This window comes from Salvelinus sp. IW2-2015, linkage group LG4q.1:29 (assembly GCF_002910315.2).
Source record: "Salvelinus sp. IW2-2015 linkage group LG4q.1:29, ASM291031v2, whole genome shotgun sequence".
NCBI classification, from domain to species: domain Eukaryota; kingdom Metazoa; phylum Chordata; class Actinopteri; order Salmoniformes; family Salmonidae; genus Salvelinus; species Salvelinus sp. IW2-2015.
In genome coordinates this window covers 53033447-53055573 of record NC_036842.1, presented here as the reverse complement: position 1 = coordinate 53055573, position 22127 = coordinate 53033447, and the positions used below count along the sequence as shown (strand labels likewise).

At 44.7% G+C, this 22127-nt stretch overlaps 1 protein-coding gene and 1 long non-coding RNA gene across 2 annotated transcripts in view; both read left to right on the top strand.

Moving 5' to 3' along the window:
• The window catches only part of LOC111962159 (cadherin EGF LAG seven-pass G-type receptor 1-like), a gene marked incomplete at its 3' end in the record, with an annotated part of 86913 nt that extends 68819 nt beyond the window's left edge, over positions 1-18094 (top strand). Inside the window, 34 exon segments of the mRNA XM_070439649.1 lie at positions 1920-2077; positions 2684-2847; positions 2954-3079; positions 4400-4566; positions 4828-5013; positions 5166-5279; positions 5382-5556; positions 5683-5821; positions 6236-6356; positions 6463-6646; positions 6750-6851; positions 7096-7190; positions 7300-7509; positions 8507-8690; positions 8866-9015; positions 9217-9457; positions 10272-10439; positions 11926-12052; positions 12155-12355; positions 12845-13019; positions 14831-14943; positions 15034-15113; positions 15212-15338; positions 15604-15726; positions 16528-16561; positions 16564-16654; positions 16910-16968; positions 16971-17015; positions 17159-17173; positions 17176-17238; positions 17241-17301; positions 17518-17711; positions 17714-17731; positions 17964-18094. Coding sequence (XP_070295750.1) covers positions 1920-2077; positions 2684-2847; positions 2954-3079; positions 4400-4566; positions 4828-5013; positions 5166-5279; positions 5382-5556; positions 5683-5821; positions 6236-6356; positions 6463-6646; positions 6750-6851; positions 7096-7190; positions 7300-7509; positions 8507-8690; positions 8866-9015; positions 9217-9457; positions 10272-10439; positions 11926-12052; positions 12155-12355; positions 12845-13019; positions 14831-14943; positions 15034-15113; positions 15212-15338; positions 15604-15726; positions 16528-16561; positions 16564-16654; positions 16910-16968; positions 16971-17015; positions 17159-17173; positions 17176-17238; positions 17241-17301; positions 17518-17711; positions 17714-17731; positions 17964-18094 — 4341 coding nt within the window.
• A 113-nt stretch (positions 18095-18207) lies between these two features.
• On the top strand, positions 18208-22107 carry LOC139027555 (uncharacterized). The gene is made up of 2 exons (XR_011479668.1): positions 18208-18294; positions 18403-22107. It is a non-coding gene; the product is annotated as an uncharacterized lncRNA (long non-coding RNA).
• Positions 22108-22127: the final 20 nt, after the last annotated feature.

The window sequence follows — 22127 nt, the reverse complement described above, 5'->3', positions numbered from 1 at the left end:
CAGGGATGGGCACTCTTGAATGTCTTAATTATAAGCTACCCCGACTTTCTCTGTTTCCTATTTCTATCATGTTAAATATTAGCCACTATCAGTATCGACCGTCAGTAGGCCTAATAACCACACATATTCAACTGCCAATTTACTGTTCGTTTCCTTCAGTTGGTATAGCTTACATTATCATTCCATTGCATTACATTGTTTAGTTGACCTTCATTTGCTTCCTCTGTAAATGCCGTCACAGCCGTATGGTTGTTGCTGAGGATCATTAGTAACAGTTGATAATATCGCTATGGTGCGGAGCGCAGACCAAGCCATAACAGTTTGAACCTGATGCATGGCTCAATACTTGGCCGTGTCATCACACAGTTCCATGGTTAGTGCAGTCAACAGACGAGGGTATAGCTTACTATTGAACGCTATTCTCGTTATTATAATTCTATGTACACTAATCATCATTGTGGCGGCAGGGTAGCCTAGTGGTTAGAGCATTGGACTAATAACCAGAAAGGTTGCAAGTTCAAATCCCCGAGCTGATAAGGTACAAATCTGTCGTTCTGCCCATGAACAGGCAGTTAACCCACTGTTTCTAGGCCGTCATTGAAAATAAGAATTTGTTCTYAACTGACTTGCCTAGTTTAATCAATTAAAAATCCAACATCAAAGAAAATTGTATTTGTCACATGTGCTGAATACAACAGTGAAATGCTTACTCACAAGCCCTTAACCAACAATGCAGTTTTAAGAAAAAATAAGTGTTAAGAAAGTATTTACTAAATAAACTGAAGTTTATTTTCTTGCTACTAACAACCTCATGCTAATCGCATTAGCCTACGTTAGCTCAACCGTCCCATGGGGGACTCACTGATCCTGAAGAGGTTTTTAATGGATGGCTTAAGATAAATGTACTGAAAACCCTATTGAATGAAAGCTCAATGAGAAAACCTGTTGGCCAGCAAGTGGGAGGGTTTCAGCGATTGAATGTAGCCACACATTCAGAGCACGTTACGTGACTGAATAGGTCAGTCTGAATACCAAATACTGAGAAGTGTGTAGTAATAACGTGCGTAGGAAAGGCATAAATTCCTAAGTCGGAATCGACCCCATACAGATACCGTATCTGCACAGATCCACAGTGAGGGGAAAGAAGGTCACCGAACTTGACGCCGTTTGGGGACAACTAGGTGGAAAATGTGAATGTGGTGTTAATAGCTTGAAAAAGGGCAGAGCCGTGAGATGAGTTGCAGTGGGTTTAACACTGACAGTTGCTGACAATATCTACAATTGTTATTGCCGCTTGGTGGAAACTGTGGCCCCGGGGGAGGGTTTGACACGACATGCCGTTCTCAGTCTATGGTATCTCTTCACCCACCAGTGTCCCGCTCCCATAATTCAATTAGGCTCAGACAATCAATGGTACATCAGTTTCACTGAGCGATAGCATCCTCTTCACACTGGGTTTGAGCCCACAGGTCTGCTATCCACAGTCATGCGCTTTAAATAAATAAGAAAGCTGTGTGCCTCCGTGATGCACATGAATCAAAAGGTCAGCCTGTCAAACTATGACCTCCTTCTTTATACATCGAGAAGCTATTCACCTTCCAGTACATATAGTATTTTACCTCTATTTAACTAGTTAAATCAGTTAAGAACAAAATCTTATTTTCAATGACAGCCTAGGAACAGTGGGTTGTTCCTAGGCCGTGTTCAGGGGCTGAACGACAGATATTTACTTTTTCAGCTCGGGGATTCGATCTTGCAGCCTTTCGGTTACAAGTCCACTGCTCTAACCACTAGGCTACGCTGCCGTATGGGACCTCAATTGTATGGCTGAAAGCACAAATTTTCCCACTGGATATTCGTGCCTTAGTTTAGTAGCTGCTGTCACCTTAAATGTCATGTGACCTCCCTTCTCTTTCCAGCCCAACATTGGTCGCCTTGGCTTTCCTCACGGACCATCAGATGAGAAGGTGGCAGTCGTTGCCGTGGACGACTGCGACATCGCCATGGCGATTCGCTTTGGTGGCCAGATCGGGAATTACTCTTGTGCCGCCCAGGGCATGCAGACAGGACAGAAGAAGTGAGTGCAGTCTCAAAGCGTGTATCCAGCCACCTGTCAAGCCAAGCTTAGCTATTCACCCATCATGCACTGCAAGTAGAATGTTGTGACAGCAATTGCCATTTGTTTTTCCATGTTACATCTTCCTATACAGCAGACATAAAACCTACATCAGTATAAGTATTTTGTTTAAAAACATATTTATTCTTATGCAAATCCTCATATCTAAATCTGTTTTTTATTCAAATGTAAGTCTGTCCCCTGCTTTGGACAAGTTTGTATATCACAAGACTTCACAATAGAGAGCAGATTATTATATGCCTGTGGTGCATTTTTCACAACTTGTGTTGAGTGTCAGTTACGCCAGGATAGGTCACACTAAACAGTAAAGGTTTTAATGCAAGGGTTAAGTAGTTGTAAGTGGCTTGACCAGCCTCTCTCTCTGCCTTTGGTTTTGTGTGGTGGCATATTGTTACAATATGGCCTCAATGTTACAATGTTCATTTCAATGTTCTAGTGTGGCTGGTGCACTGCAATGTCACTCAAATCATGCTCATACCCAATGTCCTTGACTCTCGATCCAGAATCATACGCAGGTGATGTTTGTTCTATGTTGTCCATCTCTAGGTCCCTGGACCTCACCGGTCCCCTACTCCTGGGTGGCGTTCCCAACCTGCCGGAGGATTTCCCCGTCCGGAACCGAGACTTTGTGGGCTGCATGAGAGACCTGACCATAGACAGCAAGACTGTGGATATGGCCAGTTATGTGGCAAACAACGGCACGGCCGCAGGTCTGTGCTAATACTCACATATATGATATAATATTGATATTTTATTAACGTCTTTTTTTCTATTTTTGTCTCTTGATGTCTCTGATTATTATATGCCTGTATTCAGGGTGCACAGCGAAGAAGGACTTCTGCACTAAAAGTGTGTGTCTGAACGGAGGAATGTGTGTGAACAAGTGGAGCACGTACTCCTGTGACTGTCCCCTAGGCTACGGAGGGAAGAACTGTGAACAAGGTAAAGGATTTTAGGAAAAGTGCGTGTATTGGGTATATTCTGGGGGGGGATTCCCTGTACGTGTGTGTATGCATGTGCCCTGTGAGTATGTGTTTTACTGTGTGTCTCATAATTAATTGAGTTCAAAATGAAATGTCGCAGCCACGCTCCACAAGGCTAGCGGTGAGGAAACAGACAGTAGAGGTCAATGTGGCCAAGTTTCCTGTCAATCTCGACATTCCTACATTCCACACACACACTGACCCTAACCCTGGCCCTGTTGGAATACTGCATCCTTCTGTCCCGGCCGGCTTGAGGTAATCACAGATCTCAATTGGCCTGATTGATAGAAGTCATACCTATCCTCAAGGAAACAAGGACGGAAGGAAGGAAGGATGCATTTCAAAATTACTGTATTTACACTTGGTCCAGGGCCACACCACATCTCATTGGTGAACTGATTATTACCCAGAAGCATATGGTGCAGTGGTACAGTTCTATTTTAGCGCCTGGCTACGCAGACACGAGCGAGCACTGTGGGTGCAACGATTGAATAACATGTATGTGTACATTTATTTTTGCAGCGCTCGCACACGCGACGAGAGCGGCGTGGTCAGAACGTAAGGCACACTGTGAGCCAAAGCTTTCCACTTTTCTGACGCAAATCATGTTAGCAGGAAAAGGAAATCACATCTCTGATGGCTTTATGTTTTCGGAAAGCTTCGTTTGACCTAATTCACAGAAGTACCTCAAAAAGGGCACAGTGGGTGTTAACACTGTTGCAACCCATGACCTGGCGGGTGGGTCTCCATATGTGTCAGGCTATAAAATACAGCTAATTACTGAGTGTTGCGTGTTTCTCAATCCCACCTAAATCTGTGTTCTTATGAGACTGATACTTATGATTTGCGTGTATGTACAGTATGTGTAATGAACAAGAGCATGAATGTGAATCCMACCCATATTAATCCCCATTTAAGCACACACACGCACAAGTATTAATCACCATTTCCTGTAGAAGGCTCGGCTGTGGTTGTAGGGGAAGCAATAAACAAGTACAGACTCTATCCACAACGTTTACTTCTGAGCTCATCCTCTACAAGACCAAACACACAGAATAGCTACCTGTATGGTAATGATAGCCCCTGGATATGTTACAATGGCTTTGTGGTCAGGGTTTACCCAGATTTTTGGAACAAGGCCTAGAACGGGCCTAGTCATTCTAGCCTCTCATGTGGTATTATCAACGTCGTTTTGTGATGAAGTAAAATTGTACCTTTTTTCCTCTTAATCTAGTTGGTTCTCCAACTGAAGTCTCCCTGTTTGTTTCCCTTCCTCCAGTCATGCCATCCCCTCAGCACTTTGACGGCCAAGCCCTGGTGTGGTGGCGCGAGCCAGAGGTAACCATCGCCGTGCCCTGGTACATGGGTCTGATGTTCAGGACCAGGCAGAGCTCTGGCACCCTGCTGCAGGCCAACGCTGGAGACTTCTCCAAGATACACATCCTGGTGAGTGGAGTGGAGCAGTACAGAGTCCATACAGTGCCTCCATGTTATCAAAGTAAAAGGCAAAGCTAATGCCATAATAAAGTTAAGCTAATATTCTGGTGTTAAATTAATAAACATCGTGTTCTCTCTCTCTCTCGCTCTCTCTTTTCTCCCCCGATTTTCTCTCCTGCCATTCTGTCTCTCTCTCTCTCTCTCTCTCGGGTTCTTTGCCTTCCATCTGTCCCCCCCCCCCCCAACATCTCCCTCTCTCCCTGACTCCAGATCAGCGGCAAACACGTGCGTTTCCAGGTGTTCCTGGGGGTGAAGCGGGTGGCCCTGCTGGACTTCCCTCAGGTCAGGGTGAACGACGGGGAGTGGCACCACATCCTGGTGGAGCTGAAGAGTATCAAAGACGGGAAGGACATCAAATACATGGCCCTGGTGTCACTAAACTACGGCATGTTCCAGGTACTCGCTGACTGATTGGCAGCACTGTATTTGTGTATAGTTTTCTGTTCTGTACTTGTTTGTGAATTTAATGTGTGTATTATCAAGTGTAATATGATACACAATACACATGGTCTCTGTAATAGTGTTTTATGTGTGGGTGCCTTTCACAGAGGTCAGTGGAGATAGGCAATGAGCTGCCAGGCCTGAGGCTGASGAGTCTGTTTGTGGGGGGCCTGATGAAGAAGGATGGGATGGTCCAGAACGGACTCAAGGGCTGCATGCAGGTGAGCCWCACACCATTTGTCTATGATATACTCATTTTTGGAAAGCAAAATCATTCTACGACAATACAAGGCTGATGGTCCTCCCCTCTCCTGCGTTGCCAGGGCGTGCGGATGGGCGAGACTTCCACCAACCTGGCTAATATTAACATGCGTCAGGGTCAGAAGATCCGGGTGGAGGAGGGTTGTAAGGTGGCCAACCCCTGCACCGCTAGCTCCTGCCCCGAGCACAGCCGCTGCACTGACAACTGGAGCTCACACACCTGTGTGTGCCACCCCGGTAAGGCCCCCCCCCCTCCCGGACAAGACCCTTGTCACTACCGTTAAAAATATACTTTAGAAGCTGAAGCAGCAACACCCATTTTCATCAGGAAATGTACCTATTCATGTCCCCCCCCCCCCCCAGGATACTTCGGGAGTGACTGTGTGGACGCGTGTCTCCTGAACCTGTATGCTGTGTCCACCTGCGTCCACCAGCCCAGCTCCCCTCACGGCTACGGCTGCCAGTGTGGTCACAACTCCTACGGACAGTACTGCCAGAACAAGTGAGTACTGAGATCCCTAGAAACGGATCTAAGGCCAGTTTCGTTTTTTAGTTTGGGGGCGCTTTTTAGTTTTCTTTTTTTAACTCGCCTTGAGATGTGAATTGGTGCTGGTTCTGATGTTTGTGCCATGTTCTTGAAGCGATTCACATAGTTTCCAAGCTTACCGCAGTAACTCCACTTAACCTCTACTGTACCACTCAGCACCTTCCATCAACATCTGCAGTAATCTGGTTTTGTTAATTGCTGCCCCTTGGCTTTGGTATTGGTTGGTGTCAAACAGCTTTATAGTAGTTTTGGCATTGGCTTAGCATTCCAAGTCCCTTGTGATTTGCTCACGGTTTCCATTCATCCATCCTTACTTGCTATGATAAGCTGGGTTCAAGGGGAATAACACCTTGTTCTGTTGTTCTCCAGAGCCAACCTACCCTGTGCTCGCGGCTGGTGGGGGAACCCTATCTGTGGCCCCTGTAACTGTGATATCAGCAAAGGTTTCTACCGAGACTGCAACAAGACCACTGGGGAGTGCCGCTGTAAGGTACGGAAAAGTATTAACCACACCTAGTCTCTTCTGGGCATGTGTTCTAGCTGTCTCCATTCCCTCCTGTATTGCATGCTCAGTTCACGCTCTCTCCTGCCTTCAGGATAACTACTACCGGCCCGGGGGAAGGGACACCTGCTACCCCTGCGAGTGTTTCCAGCTTGGCGCCATGTCACGCTCCTGCCACCCCCACACGGGCCAGTGTCAGTGCAGGACGGGCGTGATCGGGCGCCAGTGCAACCGTTGTGACAACCCCTTCGCTGAGGTCACCTCCAGCGGGTGCGTGGGTAAGGCAATCTATGACCTGGAAGCTCTCGTAGCATCTCACTAASTCATTCATTCAATTTCTGATCTAAGATAGTTTCTGCTTGGTTGTTCTCTTTTCACTAGTTGTGTATGAGGGCTGTCCCAAAGCCTTTGATGCAGGGATCTGGTGGCCAACGACCCAGTTTGGACAACCCGCTGCAATGAAGTGTCCCAGGGGATCCACTGGTAAGCACAACAAGCCTTTTCAGAATGTGAAAAATGTATTGGAATTACATAGACTTCACTGGAATTTTTCCAGACTTTATAATGTTTATACTGTTGTTGTTGTTGTTGATTTCCTCACCGTGTCAGCCGAGAGGCAAGAGGTCAACAGAGAATCTTCACGATCGGTCTTCTTCCTTACCCTTCTCTCCCCCCCTTTCTTTCTCCTCCCCTCCATCCCTGTCTCACCCTCGCTCCTCCCCATTAGGCACGGCCATCCGCCACTGCAGCGACGAGAATGGCTGGCTGCCTCCCGATCTCTTCAATTGCACCTCTCTCACCTTCTCTCAGCTGAAAAAAGAGGTATGTCTTGGTTTAACCTTTTATTCAAACCAGGAAGTCCCATTGAGATTAAAACTCTCCTTTAACATCGAGACACCTGTCTGACGTCTCCCTGACCTCTCACCTTCAGGACGAGGAGCTGCATCTCAACAGCTCCAGGATGGACGGAGAGAGGTCGAAGGGCATGGCCAGCATGCTGCGGAGCGCCACCAACCGCACAGCGGCCCTCCAGGGCAACGACGTGAAGACGGCCTACAGCGTCCTGACCCGCCTGCTGCAGTACGAGAGCCAGCAGCTGGGCTTCGACATGGCCGCCACAAGAGACGTCCACTTCCATGAGGTGGGCCGCTAGAAACATGCTTCAACTAGTGTTGAATACGTAAGTGCCATGTAGTGCACTTCCTCAACTCTCAAAATGATGTTGGAGGTGAAATAAGAAGGTAGACAGGATTAGCAATCCTTTGGCCTCAGCAACCCAACTCTTTTTGTTGACATCAGGAACTCATATGAACTCATAGAAATATACCCTGACATACCCTCAAGCTCTCGATCATACATCCACCCTAATTTCCTCTCACACCACAGTTTCGGAGACTCGCTCAGAGTTGAAAGAATGACCCACATTGTTCGGTAACATAGCTCAACTGCTTAAGGATCCTGTTAGCTTTAAGTATAGTTTCCCCAAATAGTTTCCCCAAATCCTGCTTATAGCTGGTACCGGTTTCCTAAGAGTCTGTTTTCCCAGTTGGATATTTCTCCCCCTATAGGGAATGTGATCCGGAGCCTATTATGTGGAAGTAATACAGTGCAATGATTAGCATGTTCTCTATGAGCTGTATTAAGGCCATGCCCATGCTGGGCGCTAACGGCTAACTGTGTGCATTCTTGGCACCAGCCCCAGCGCATTAGGGTGTGTTAGATACCAGAAGGTGCAGCTGGAACGGTTTAGGGGGTCAAGGACCAATCAGAGTGGAGCTTATTGAGTGATTGGACCAATGGGTGACTTGGGATGGTTCCCAGGGGTGGTTGGGCGTGGGGCCAGATTGCACAGGTGATGTTATGAGATGATGTCTGTACAGTGACCCCCCCTTCCTTTATAGGGCAGCTCGCCTTTCCTTCTTTTGTTTTCTTTCGTCCTTTCACTCTGTTCTGTTGGCATTGATTTCACATGCTTCATTTGGGATATATGATACAGATTATGGATTCTGTTTGTCGCTGATGTATGCTGGAATGATACCATACTAATCGGTATGGCACGGCGTGACATTGGTGAATGCAGAGTATTGCATAGTATAGATATGCCGTAGGTGGATGACTAATGTGTGTCAATATTCTAGAACATGGTCCGAGCGGGCAGTGCCATCCTGGACCCTGCTAACAAGGGGCACTGGGAGCAGATCCAGCGTTTCGAAGATGGCACGGCCCTACTTCTGCATAGCTTTGAGGAGTACGCCCAAACCCTGGCCCAAAACATGAGGAAGACCTACCTGAAACCCTTCACTGTTGTCACGGAAAACATGAGTGAGTCCACCTGCAGTGCAACGACACAATTATCTTCTTGCAGTAACCTGATTTGCATGACTAATTCATGCAAAGTAATGTTTCATAACCTAAAATAGCCTACTGTACCACCAATACCTCTGGTGTGTGACAAGCATAATTAACAACCATTCTCCCTCTCTCGCTGTGCTCACAGTTGTTTCTGCGGATTACTTGGACCCGTCCAATCCAGAACAGACAAACATCCCGCGTTTCCAAGAGATCCAGGCCTATCCAAWAGAGATGGAGTCCTCCGTCCGCTTCCCAGAGTTCACAACACAGCACGAGCAGCCAGTGGAGGTTGAAGGTAGGCTTGAAGGAGTGGATACGGCATGGACATTTTGTGGTTCGCCATGCAGCCTTCATAACGTAATAGTCCATGAATTAAGTCTGAGCTGTTGTACTGCGTCAACCGTTTGTCAAGTTCTTCAACCAGTCTGGTAGTGTTTTTATGTGTGTGTGTGTGATTGATTTCATTCATTCATTTATTGTCATAATATCCTTACAGCAGTCTCCACAGCACCAGCCAGAGACGCAACAGCCACAGACGACCCCATAGCAACAGCAACAGACGCCGCTCCTGTCCAGACTGAGTCCACTGAATCCTTTACTGTCGGTCACCAGGCGTCTGCCAAGAAGAAGCGTCACGCTGAGGTCCCAGGCCCTCTCCCTGTTGCCGTGGTGATCATCTATAGGACCCTGGGACAGCTCCTGCCTGAAAACTACGACATCGATCGGAGGAGCCTAAGGTACTTCTTACATTTCCTCCTCAGTCTTACCACATAGAACAAGTTGGTTGTCTTTAACATATGCTGTCTAATGTATAATTCAAAGATCTTACACAGTGCCGTGTATACAACATGCGATGCGCTTCGCCATACACATATAAACAACTGTTCTTTCCTTGACAGTTCCCTTGTGTAGAATGTGTGTGCGTTAATGCAGTTGTGTGTGTACAAGGAGGTTCAATTCTATCATGCTTTTAGTGCTGTTAGTCAAATCAAATCAAACTTTATTTGTCAACATGCACCCCAAAACCAACAAGTGTAGACCTCCGTGAAAGGCTTACTTGCAAGCCCTTAAACCACAGTGCAGTTCAGAAGAGTTAAGAAAATATTTACCAAGTAGACTAAATAAAAAAGTAATATAAAAAGTAACACAATAGAATAACAATAATGAAGCTATATACAGGGTACGGTACGGAGTATTGTGCGGGGTTAGTTGAGGTAATTTGTACATGTAGGTAGGGGTGAAGTGACTATGCATAGATAATAAACAGTGAGAAGCAGCAGTGTACAAAAGGGGGGGGGGGTGTTACTGTGTGTCCTTTGTTTTGGACTAGTTTTCTTTGTGGTAGATGTTTTTAATGCTGTTGTCCTGCCTCACAGTTGTAACCAGAACCTTGCGGTTAGTCATTCTCGATAAGAATGTATTTTGGATGACGACAGTCAATGTAACACACATGTCGCCTGTGTGTGTGTGTGTTGTGTGTGTGTGTGTGTGTGTGGTGTGGTGTGTGTGTGTGTGTGTGTGTGTGTGTTGTGTGTGTGTGTGTGTGTTCAGACTCCCCAACCGGCCCGTCATCAACACCCCAATTGTGAGCACGGTGGTTTACAGTGAGAGGGTACCCTTCACCATTCCTCTTGCACATCCCATCACCCTGGAATACAGACTACTGGAGACAGAGGAGAGGACCAAACCTGTCTGTGTCTACTGGAATCATTCCATCGCGTAAGGATGAGTATACCTATCAGTGCTCTTATTCAGTGGTTCCTCAATTAGAAGTTTTGAGACTGCGAGGTCATTTGTGGTTGAGTGCGGTGCCCTGCGTCACTGCTTCATTGCTCCAGACCACCACAAGGGGGAGTTGGAGCACTGATGATGCTTTTGGGTCCCAAGTCCTAATGTGTCTCTACCTGACAACGAACGGGTGACGTCAACCAAATAGAAAGTGATAATTGTGCACGACTTCAAAATTGAATTTCAATGAACTGAATGATGAGGATGAAGAAGGTGATTGAATTTAGAACAATAGTGTAAGAATTGCTATTCCTCTGTCTTGYACACGCACCCCCTGAAAAACACTTATTTTTGGGGTCAGAAGAAGCTGTAACTGGACTGTAGCATATTACTTACTAAAACTGTTGTTACACAGGTTTCTATTCTAAGAGAAATGATAATGTTCAATTATATTCCATGATATTCTTAAGATATATGGGTTGACTGAATATWAATATAAGCAAGTGATGTCTGCTAAATAATCAAGTTGATGGCGCAGTCATATAGCCTCGGCGCCTACATAAAGCTGAGTGACTCACTCCTTCATGTCTTAGGATCAAAATAAATAAGTACCAACATTCTTTTGGATAGTCTTTAATAAAGAAATGTTTTGGTTATCCTGACCTGGATGCCATGTAGTATAGTCTCTAAAAGGAAAAATATTACCACCGTCTCTTGCGCATGTCATTTTCCAGATTTGCCMCTTAGATATCAATTTAGAAACCTCCAATCCTCTAAATGTAATTATTGGCCGAGAGCCATATAGATTGCAAAAAAGTTGGGAAGAGATTTCCGATGGCACATGGTTTATGAATTGACAAGCAATTTTCCGTTCCTCCTGAAATCGCTAACAGTCAAATGCGTTCTCTCCGTCGCCCACACGCACTTTAAACATTTGGATAATATAGCATTTAAAGACTGACATTGGTTGTTTTTATGCATTCATGAATTAAATCGCTTTAGCTGACACACTGCGGTTSATCTGATGAAGGTGCACATGGGYCTATTTATATAATGAATATGAATTCGGAGGGCAGAAATGATTCAATATTMAAGTATTAGACCTCTCACTAAAAGCGTCAGTCATACAAAAGTTATACTTAAATCCAAACTGGTTGGAGATTAAAGGCTAGATCATTTTTTAAGCTGTTCAAAAGAATGCCATATATCATGTTCTTACAAAAAAGGTTTTAAATTCTCTTGTACAGCCAATATTAAAWACTGTCAAATGCTTCTCAGAGATGCCCTCTGGTGGTAGAACTAGCATTAATGGCAACAATGGCTGACACTTCAATAACGTGCCATAGAATTCTGCGGCAGYCCGCAAGGTGCAACTTTTACAGGAAGAACCACTGTATCATAGGTTTAGAATGGAGTTTMGCTAGATTCTGTTGAAAATGAAAAAAATCATACCCAACAATCTCTATTTTGGGTGCAGGGTTCAAGGAACGGGAGGCTGGTCTGCCAAGGGGTGTGAGCTTGTGTTCAGGAACAGCACTCACATCAGCTGCCAGTGCAGTCACATGTCCAGCTCTGCTGTGCTCATGGACATCTCCAAAAGAGAGGTACCGCCCTGAGCCCTCTACCGCACACACACAGCTTTAATGTTATTATTTTATAACKTGGATAATTTGATTTTACCTCCTATTCTGTGTTTACCTCCTCAGCATGGGGAGGTCCTACCCCTGAAGATCATCACCTACACCACTGTGTCAGCATCGCTAGTGGCCCTCCTCATCACCTTCCTCCTCCTGGCCATCCTCCGGAAGCTCCGCTCCAACCTCCACAGTATCCACAAAAACCTGGTGGTGTCCATCTTCCTCTCTGAGCTCGTCTTCCTCTTCGGAATCAACCAGACTGAGAATGTGGTGAGGGCTTAGCAMCCGACCCTGAGGCACACCCCAAAAAACACTCTCTCTTTGTCTTCTTGCTTTGTTATAGACTCTCCACTTATTGATATACCTGCAGGATAAAACTTARTCTCTACTGTAATATATTGGTTTACAGCATTGTGCGGAGGGGAACTCCATTTGTCGACAAATTGAGGATTTCCAAGAGGAAGGCTACAGAGCTAGCCTTGGGTCTCCTCTCCCCTCCACAACTTTGAAATGCATATGTMTTTTATGGTAGTGACTGTATTGGCTGTGCCTGAGCATCTTAGTGGCTTTATCTTGGATAATAATAGTTCTGTTTCTGTCTGGCAATGTGTGGAGTTGGCCTTAGCGATCGCATTGTGTTCTGTTGTTATAGATTATAAGTTACTGAACTTATTTCACAGACGGCCCAACTGACATTTAGCACAGATTTATTCTAAAACGGGGGCTTTAATCATCTTTCCTAACCTCTCTGTCCCTCAGTTCATGTGTACAGTGGTAGCCATCCTGCTGCACTACTCCTACATGTGTACATTTGCCTGGATGTTCGTGGAGGGACTTCACATCTACCGCATGCTGACTGAGGTCCGCAACATCAACCATGGCCACATGAGATTCTACTATGCCATTGGCTGGGGCATTCCTGCCATTATCACCAGTGAGTGAGACGCACACACTCTCTCTCTCACACACACTCCCCCCCGACACACACACACACACAGACAGACACACAGACACGCATGCAAACAAATACATTCCCGCTCATTTATGCACACAAAGACAGAGAGGGACACTGGACTTTTCCCACATTTTGTTGTGTTACAGCCTGAATTTAAAATGGATAACATTTTGATTTTGTGTGATTGACCTACACACAATATCCCATAATGTCAAAGTGGAATTATGTTTAAGACATTTTTACAAATTAATTAAAAATGAAAGCCTGAAATGTCTTGAGACAATAAGTATTCAACCCCTTTGTTATGGCAAACTTAAATTAGTTCAGGAGTATAAATGTGCTTAACTAGTCACAGAATAAGTTGCAATAATGGTGTTTAACATGATTTTGAATGACTACCTCATCTCTGTACTCYAGATAACAATTATATAATGTAAGGTCTCTCAGTCAAGAAGGACATTTCAAACACAGATTCAACCACAAAGACCAGGGAGGTTTTCAAATGCCTCACAAAGAAGGGAACCTAATGGTAGATTTTTTTAAAATATTAAAAAAAACGGACATTGAATATCCCATTGAGCATGGTTAAGTTATTAATTACACTATCAATAAACCCAGTCACTGTAAAGATACAGGCGTCCTTCCTAATTCAGTTGCCGGAGAAGATGACAACCACTCTGGGATTTCACCATGAGGCCAATGGTGACTTTAAAACAGTTACAGTTTAATCGCTGTGATAGGAGAAAACTGAGGATGGATCAACAACATCCACAATACTAACTAAACTAAATGACAGAGTGAAAATGAAGCCTCTACAGAATAAAAAATATTCAATTTCATGCATACTGTTTGCGATAAGGTACTAAAGTAAAACTGACAAAAATGTAACAAAGAAATAATCTCTATGTCCTGAAGACAAAGTGTTATGTTTGGGGCAAATCCAACACGACGTTCCACTTTACATATTTTCAAGCACGGTGGTGGCTTGGCTGCATCATGTTATGGGAATGCTTGTCATCGGCAAGGACTAGGGAGTTTTTTAGGATAAAAAKAAATGGAATAGAGCTAAGCACAGACCAAATCCCAGAGGAAAACCTGGTTCAGTCTGCTTTCCAACAGACACTGGTAGAGAAATTCATCTTTCAGCAGGGCAATAACCTAAAACACAAGACCAAATATACACTGGAGTTGCTTACCAAGATGACATTGAATGTTCCTGAGTTGTCTTGTTACAGTTTTGACTTAAATCGGCTTGAAAATCTATGGCAAGACATGAAAATGGCTGTCTAGCAATGATCAACTTGACAGAACGTGAAGAATGTTTTTAAGAATAATGTGCAAATATTGTACAATCCAGGTGTGGAAATCTCTTAGAGACTTACCCAGAAACACTCCCAGCTGTAATCCCTGWCAAAGATGATTCGAACATTTATTGACTCAGGAGTGTAAATACTTAAATTAGATATTTCTGTATTTCATTTTCAATAAATCTGCAAAAATGTATGAAAATATGTTTTCACTCTCTTTGTGTGGTACTGTGTGTACAATCTATAACACAAACAATGTGGAATAAGTCGAGGGTATGAATACTTTCTGAAGGCACTGTACTCTTCAAGCCAGGTTTCTGGTCAATTCCCCCAAAAATCCAGTCAATTCAGAAACGAAACCAAATTCGAATTCCATATTTTCCTAATTGAAAAGCATTGAAGGGAATTGGAATTTCAGTGTAGTTCCTGAATTGACAGGAATTCAAAATGAATTGACTAACTGTGTGTGTTTTCCTCTTGTAGGCCTGGCAGTTGGGTTGGATCCTCAGGGTTATGGTAACCCAGACTTCTGTTGGCTTTCTGTCCACGACACACTCATCTGGAGTATCGCTGGGCCCATCGCTATCATAGTACTGGTGAGTGTGTGTTTAGGCATGCTTTATTTGTTGTACTATACTGTATTGGTTATGGCTGTTATTAAACTCCATCTCATGTATCTCCCTTAGGTCAACATGACTTTATTCTTCCTGGCCGCCAAGGCCTCGTGCGGAAAGAGAGAGTGGACATTTGAGAAGTCTGGAGCAATGTGAGTACTTCGAAACAGGATAGGGTTAGAAAATAGTTGGCACATACCATAACGTTTTGGCTGGATTCCATTCAAAAATAACAACCTCTCCTCTCCAGCTGTTCTCTACGCATAGCCTTCATCCTCCTGTTGCTCATCAGTGCTACCTGGCTCCTGGGCCTCATGGCAGTCAATAGTGATTTACTCTCCTTCCACTACCTCTTTGCCATCTTCAGCTGCCTCCAGGTATTTGTCTTTTTGCCTTGTCATAAAAAGTACTTCAAAATCCCTGAAATACATTGGCTCTGTTTATCTGATTTGCAATTCTCTCGCTCGCTCGCTCTCTCTCTCTCTCTCTCTCTCTCTCTCTCTCTCTCTCTCTCTCTCTCTCTCTCATCTCTGCTCTCCTCTCCTCTCTCTCTCTCTCTCTCTCTCTCTCTCTTCTCTCTCTCTCTCTCTCCTCTCTCTCTCTCTCTCTCTCTCTCTCTCTCTCTCTCTCTCTCTCTCTCAGGGTGTGTGCATCTTCTTCTTCCTCTGTATTTTCAACAAGGAGGTGAGGATCAACCTGAAGAACTCCTCAGAGGGAAGAAGTCCTAGTGGAAGATTCTACTGCCACCCGCACACTTTACTCACAGTATGTACACATCAGTCAATACCTAAGTGTGTACACCTGTGTACATTAAAATCCCATAAGAGTCGATAATCTAATTAGCATAATACACATTTCGCTAATATGACCATACCAACGAAAGGTGAGACTTCCATGAAAACAGACAGGTCGGTTGTCTTTCTCTAGGAGCCACAAGCCTCACAAGCCTCTGAAGGTAGCCAGTATCAGTTTGAAAATGATTGGAAGCATACACTGAGTGTACAAAACATTAAGAAACCTGCTCTTTCCATGACATAGAATGACCAGGTGAATCCAATTGGAAGCTATGGTCCCTTATTGATGTCACTTTCAATCAGTGTAAGATGAAGGGTAGGAGACATGTTAAATAATCATTTTTAGCCTTGAGACCATTGAGATATAATTGTGAATGTGTGCATTTCAGAGGGTGAATGGTCAAGACAAGATTTAAGTGCCTTTTGAACAGGGTATGTTACAGTAGTAGGTGCCAGGCGCACCGGTTTGTTTCAAGAACTGCAAAGCTGCTGTGTTTTTCACACTCAACAACAGTTTCCTGTGTGTCTCAAGAATGGTCACCCACCAATGGACATTCAGCCATTTTTCATACTACATTTCTAAATCAAATAGCTAAATGATCCTTGGTATGACCTTCTTAAAAAATCCACATGTTAGCTTAGTAGAAACCCAGCCACGGGCCTTTGATCTTACGGGGATAAATACTAGATATTCATCATAAAGGGATTACATAAACATTACCTGATGCTGCTGATGGTGACGATTCAATCCACTGCCTCTTTGATGCCCCAGCGTTCTTTAAACGGTAAGTACTCGTTCACGGAGGAGGAGGTTTGTACCGCACGGCCATTGGAGAGTCCACTGCCTCCCTGGAAAGCACGGTCAAGATCAGCCAAAGCCTCAGCAGCAGCCAGGCCAGGTAACTCACTGAAACAGGGTTTTAATTAGGGTTGCAAAACTCCAGTAACCTTCCAAAATCCCCAGCTTTCTAAGAAAGCCTATTGAGGATTCTGGATTTCCTGCTATTCCCCCTGATTCCAGGAAATTCCCGAAGGAAAACCTGGGAATTTTTAGGAAGGTTACCGGATATTGCAACCCTAGTTCTACTGGAACAAATTGTCATTCATATTCAAATTGTTATTTCTGTACTCATCATGTTTCTTTCTTCCTACAGGAATGACTCGGAGCAAAAGCATACTACATCCTCCCGCTCAGCCAAAAAGAGTTACAGTGGGAGGGAGACTCCTCCATCTTCATCCGCAAGCGTTCCAAGAAAGATAGTACGAGTCTTATGCACAAACCGCATGCAAACTGCATGTCATCTGTTTTAGTCTGATCCGATACTTGTCGTGCCATTGGCTGCTTGGCCTATATTTCAGATGTCCGATAGTAAGTAATAGCCCGTGTGTTTCCATGGTGACAGATTCGGACTCGGACAGCAGCTCTCGGTGGATGAGCACAGTAGCTCCTACGCCTCGTCAGACAGTGATAATGACAGAGGGAGCCGCAACATAGGTGGAACAACGAGAGACCGCCCCAGCAAGACCCAAAGGTAACGGGACTCACGTTCAAACACACACACCACACACACACACCAACACAACACACACACACACAACACACACACACACACACACACACACACACACAACCCACAACACACACACACACACACACACACACACACACACAAATGGATTTCAATAGAACTATATGACATAAAATCTCAGATTCATTTTTAGGCGAATCTCGGTATAAACGGTTTATTTTTCTACTTTGTAGTGGATACGGGGCCAATCACATGAAGCCTTACTGGCCAGTTGAGCCGCCGACTGTCAGTGAGAGCGAGGAGCCCTGCGGGTTGGAGACGCTGCGTATGGAGACCAAGGTCAACGTGAAGCTCCACCAGGAAAAAAAAGTCAATGGGGAGTCACCCTCCCAGAACGGTAGTGCTCCTCCCAGCTCACCTGACAGCAACAGACAGAGAAGAGAAGGGGTGAGAGAGAGAGACAGACTCCGATCTGACCATTCAAGCCATTTATAATTGACCTTTGTCAAGAATGTCCAAATCAAATGAATTGTGTGATTGAATCACATGTCAACATTCTGTGTTATGTTTTGCTATCCAAATAAGTTGTGTGTGTGTGTCTCTGTGTGTGTTTGCTTGCATGACTGACTGTGGTCTGTACACTCACCCTTTGTGTGCGTGTGTTTGCATCCTCTGTCAGGCATTCTGAAAAACAAAATCACTTACCCTCCGCTGACTGACAAGAACATGAAGAATCGCCTGCGGGAGAAATTGAGCGACTACAACCCCCCACCATCTCCCCAGAACTACCCCAGTCCCCGTCCCCCCGTCTCCCGTCTCCCCCGTCTTTGCGCTGTAACCGGGGGCAACCGGGTCCTCATCAAACCCCCACCTCGCCCACCGTGCCTCCGCGCCTCCGTTGTCTCCACGGGCGCTGCCAACGGGTTTGTCATGACAACGACGAGCGCGACAATGTCGCCATTGGTCAATGGCGTCAACGGGGTTCAATACGCCCAAGACTCGGACTCAGAGTGAGTGGTCACGAGATCCTGCGCCAGATGTTGCATGTCTAACAGATGTGTTGGATAATACGTCAATCCCTTTCTGACTTTAAAAACTCTCTCTGTCTTTCTCAACAGTGGTAGCAACGAAACCTCAATCTGACCTGGATGGAATTCCAGGTAGACAACCAAGGAAGAGGGGTACTGCGCTAATACCATATGTGGGATTCAAGGGTCACTATGACCCATTCCAGTAGGCCACAGACCCCTAAACTCATATGGAGATCAGTGTCACCGCAGACAGTTGCCTGCCCAAGGAAAAAGGACACAGGACAAGAGTGAAAACTACATTCCCAGCATGCCAGCATGAGTTGGAAAAACAAAACAATGCACTTCACGGCACGGCCACCAAGTGGCGCTGTCTGTAGTTATTCAGTGCAGGCGGCATCAGACAGCAGGTTGGGATTGGAGACTTTTCTATCATCAGATGTGCCAAGATGTGAATCAGTAAAACCTCACTAAGTGCCCAGCTGAGGCAGAAACATCAAAAAAGCAAATCAATGCCTTTGGTCTGTGTAATTATCTTGTAGATATTTTTCCTTCTTCTTTGTTACTTGTTTATAGGACAGGAATAACTAATTTGTACATTGTAAGTGTTATTATTGTAATATGATATTTTTGGGACATCATGTGACAGTCAACAATGTTTTTTACGGATATTTTACGAATTTGCCACCTTTTTAAGAATCCACAGCATCTAAAGTACTCCCAGTCTGAAAATATTCTGCTGATAAGAATGGGATTTTTAAAGTATTCAAACACTCACATAGTAAGTGTAGCTGACCAAAAGCCATGTTGAAGTAGTAATTGTAACATAGGGAGGTGCGTTCATCTCTGTATTAGAGTGAAGGTCTTGTCCATTCCAATGGTATCTAAATCAAGTCCTGGTCGCTGAATGACTTTGAATGAGAAAAATGCACTGAAACCGTAATACTTGCGTTACAAGTTCCAGTCAACATCAGAGTAATATGTAGAAATAAATTGCTACTCTAGAATGGTTAGTAGAAGCACTAAGGTGTGTGCCTTTTGATTGTTAACTTAGCACGTTGTGTCATTGTAACCCTTTTTATATTCTTATCGTTTTATCTTTCCATGTACGCATCTCCGGAGATCCTCAAGCCATAGAGCATTGTAAAAGTTCAGCCAGTAACATGTCTGTATTCTGATTTTCAACTCAATTAGAATAGTAAGTTAACAGTATTATTTCCAAGGAAACAGTAGTCGTTTTAAGTATCAACAGCGTGCCTTTCTCCCTGCCACCGCACAGCATAGTGTCTAAATGCAAGGGAACCACTACGGTCTACTTTAATGATACTTTCATCCCTCTGTTCTCCTTCCGCTGTTTCGTGTTTACAGACGAGTCATGTCTCTATAAATCTGTTCTCTTTCAAGTACTTGTTTTCGACGTGTCACATATGGAGATTCACTGGAGGTGGATCACTACGAAGAACCAATCACACAACGTCTGTCGGACACAGGCGAGCCCTCCCTCCTTATAAGGCGCAACTCGCTGGCCACCGGTCAATCTGATGTCTGAAGGATGCTGACGAGACGCCGGTGTAGAACAAGAAGAAGAAGAGAGAGAGGGGAGAGGACATGCGGAGAAGATGGCGGAAACTGAGGTTTTGTTTGAAATTGCTAGTGCATCGGGTGAAGCTAATAGCACAGAAAATGAGAATGAATGGGTTACAGTTGTGAAGTAGATGGGGAAACAAGAGAAGTAAAGTTGTAGTGTAAAATAGGAAATCCCTAGACTCGTTTTTAGTCAGATTGAGGGTTTTAGATCAATGCTACTTGGGAAATATATGTAACATCTCGAGGAAAATGTAGAATGTGTTAGAGGAAAGTGTGGCGTTGGTGAGAGTCACAGGAAGTGGGCTTATTTAGATTTCTTTGTGTGTCCACTGAGCGTTTTTTAAGACTAAAACAGATATCGGAGTGGAATGTTTCCTGTATGGATTTTCCTAGCAGGGCGCCTATCAAGGGGGTTATTTCTGGGGTGGAGCAAGAACTAAAGGCAGAAGATGTTACTGACGACATCGATGGAGTGGTTGGTGCACGTCGACTGACCTGTWTGKTGGACGGAGAAAATAAAATCACTTCATCCATGCCACTGTTCTTYGATGAGGAGTCTCTCYCTTCTCATATAAAGTYAGGATTCATGAGATACCCTGTTGTGCACAAGCCCCTTCAGTGTCATAAATGTAAACGATTTGGTCATGKGTCAAGTGTGTGCAGAAGGGAAGAGTATCGTATGCCAGGTGAAGTGAAATGCTGCAACTGTGGAGGTGAACATGAGCCTGAATYCCTGGAATGCCCTGTTAGGGTGAAGGAGAATAAGGTGTCCAAAGTAAGGAGTGTCCAGCGTGTCTCCTGTCTTGAGGATGTGAGAAGAGTGGAAGGAGTGAGTGGCGGGGAAGAAACAATGGTGGTAGAGCCACCAAGACCAAGGTTTCTCATCAACCGAGGGATCATGAAATGTTACATGTTATAAAGGTGGACTTTGTATTATTTATTGCAATGGCCATAAACTGTACAGCAGAAGGTGGAGAAAAAGTCTAGGAAAATTGGAATCATTGTGAATGCAGCTGAAMGTTTTTGGGGTCTTCGTGAAATCCGGTCGGTGAAGCCGCCCCTGAGCCTGTGCAGGGATGTATTTTGGAGTGGACTGTGATTGAAGAAGTGGGATGGGTTTTGTTAGTTGACGTGTTTCATTTTTGTATTTTGTATGATGTCGTTTTCCCCCTTTCCCGCAATGTTTTTTTAGTTTCTTATTCAATACCCCATCCAGCTGGTGGCGGTAATGCACCATTAACATTGGATGCCAACCGCCGTTAAACCCCATCGAAGAAGAATAACACCGGTCATTCTCACCTCTCTTCCTTGCAGAAGAATTACTACCGCTCCTGAAGCTCTCCCTCAGCACAACTAGAATCCTGTCTTTCTACTTAATCGTTCTCATGACGTTACCATGACGTTAACGCTGCTGAACATAGAACCTCAGCTCCTGTCGATAGTGTTTTTTTCTGACTCCATTTCTGCCTCTGTTTTCCCTGCCTCCCTTTGGATAGTGGAGGCTTTTATATTTACTTATAACAGCAAGGGTTTACAGCCCACTGAGGGTCTGAGGGCTGATTTTACCAGAGAGRGGTATGGCTACCTCTTGGGAACTCTTCACAGACATCTCATTTGTAAGAGATTTGCAATGCGACATGTCGGGCCGCCCGTCATATGTTTGAGGTTTTACTGACTGGATGTCACTGCACCTACGTTGGCGCGTACTATCCTGAGTGTCAGAGCCTCTGCGGGGTAATGCAGTTGGGATTACCCTGGGTTCGGAGAGAGCCTGTCTGAGATATGGGAGTTGGCAAAGATTCCCCATATGTGATACATCAACATTAGTATTTGAAAGAGAACTTAAGGTTGCTTTTGTAACCACGGTTCTCTGATAATGAGTGAGATATATCACCGCATTTCTCTGCTCGCAAGGAATAGAGGCATGCTTGAGAATGACCAGAGGGCGGGCGAGTGGCGCCTTATAAGGAGGGAGGGCTCATCTCATTCGCCACTTGACCTGTCTGCCTCCTGTGATTAGTTCTTCATAGTGATCCGCCTTCAGTGAATCCCCATATGTGATACATCTCACTCATATTATCAGAGAACCGGGGTAACGAAAGTAACCTTAAGTTATTGTTTTGTAATATGCATATATTTATTTTTTTGTGAAAAGACACTGGAAATCAGACTCTAGGAACAGTAAAATAAACCACATTTGGATTTTTGTATTATTGTTTAGTGTTTTA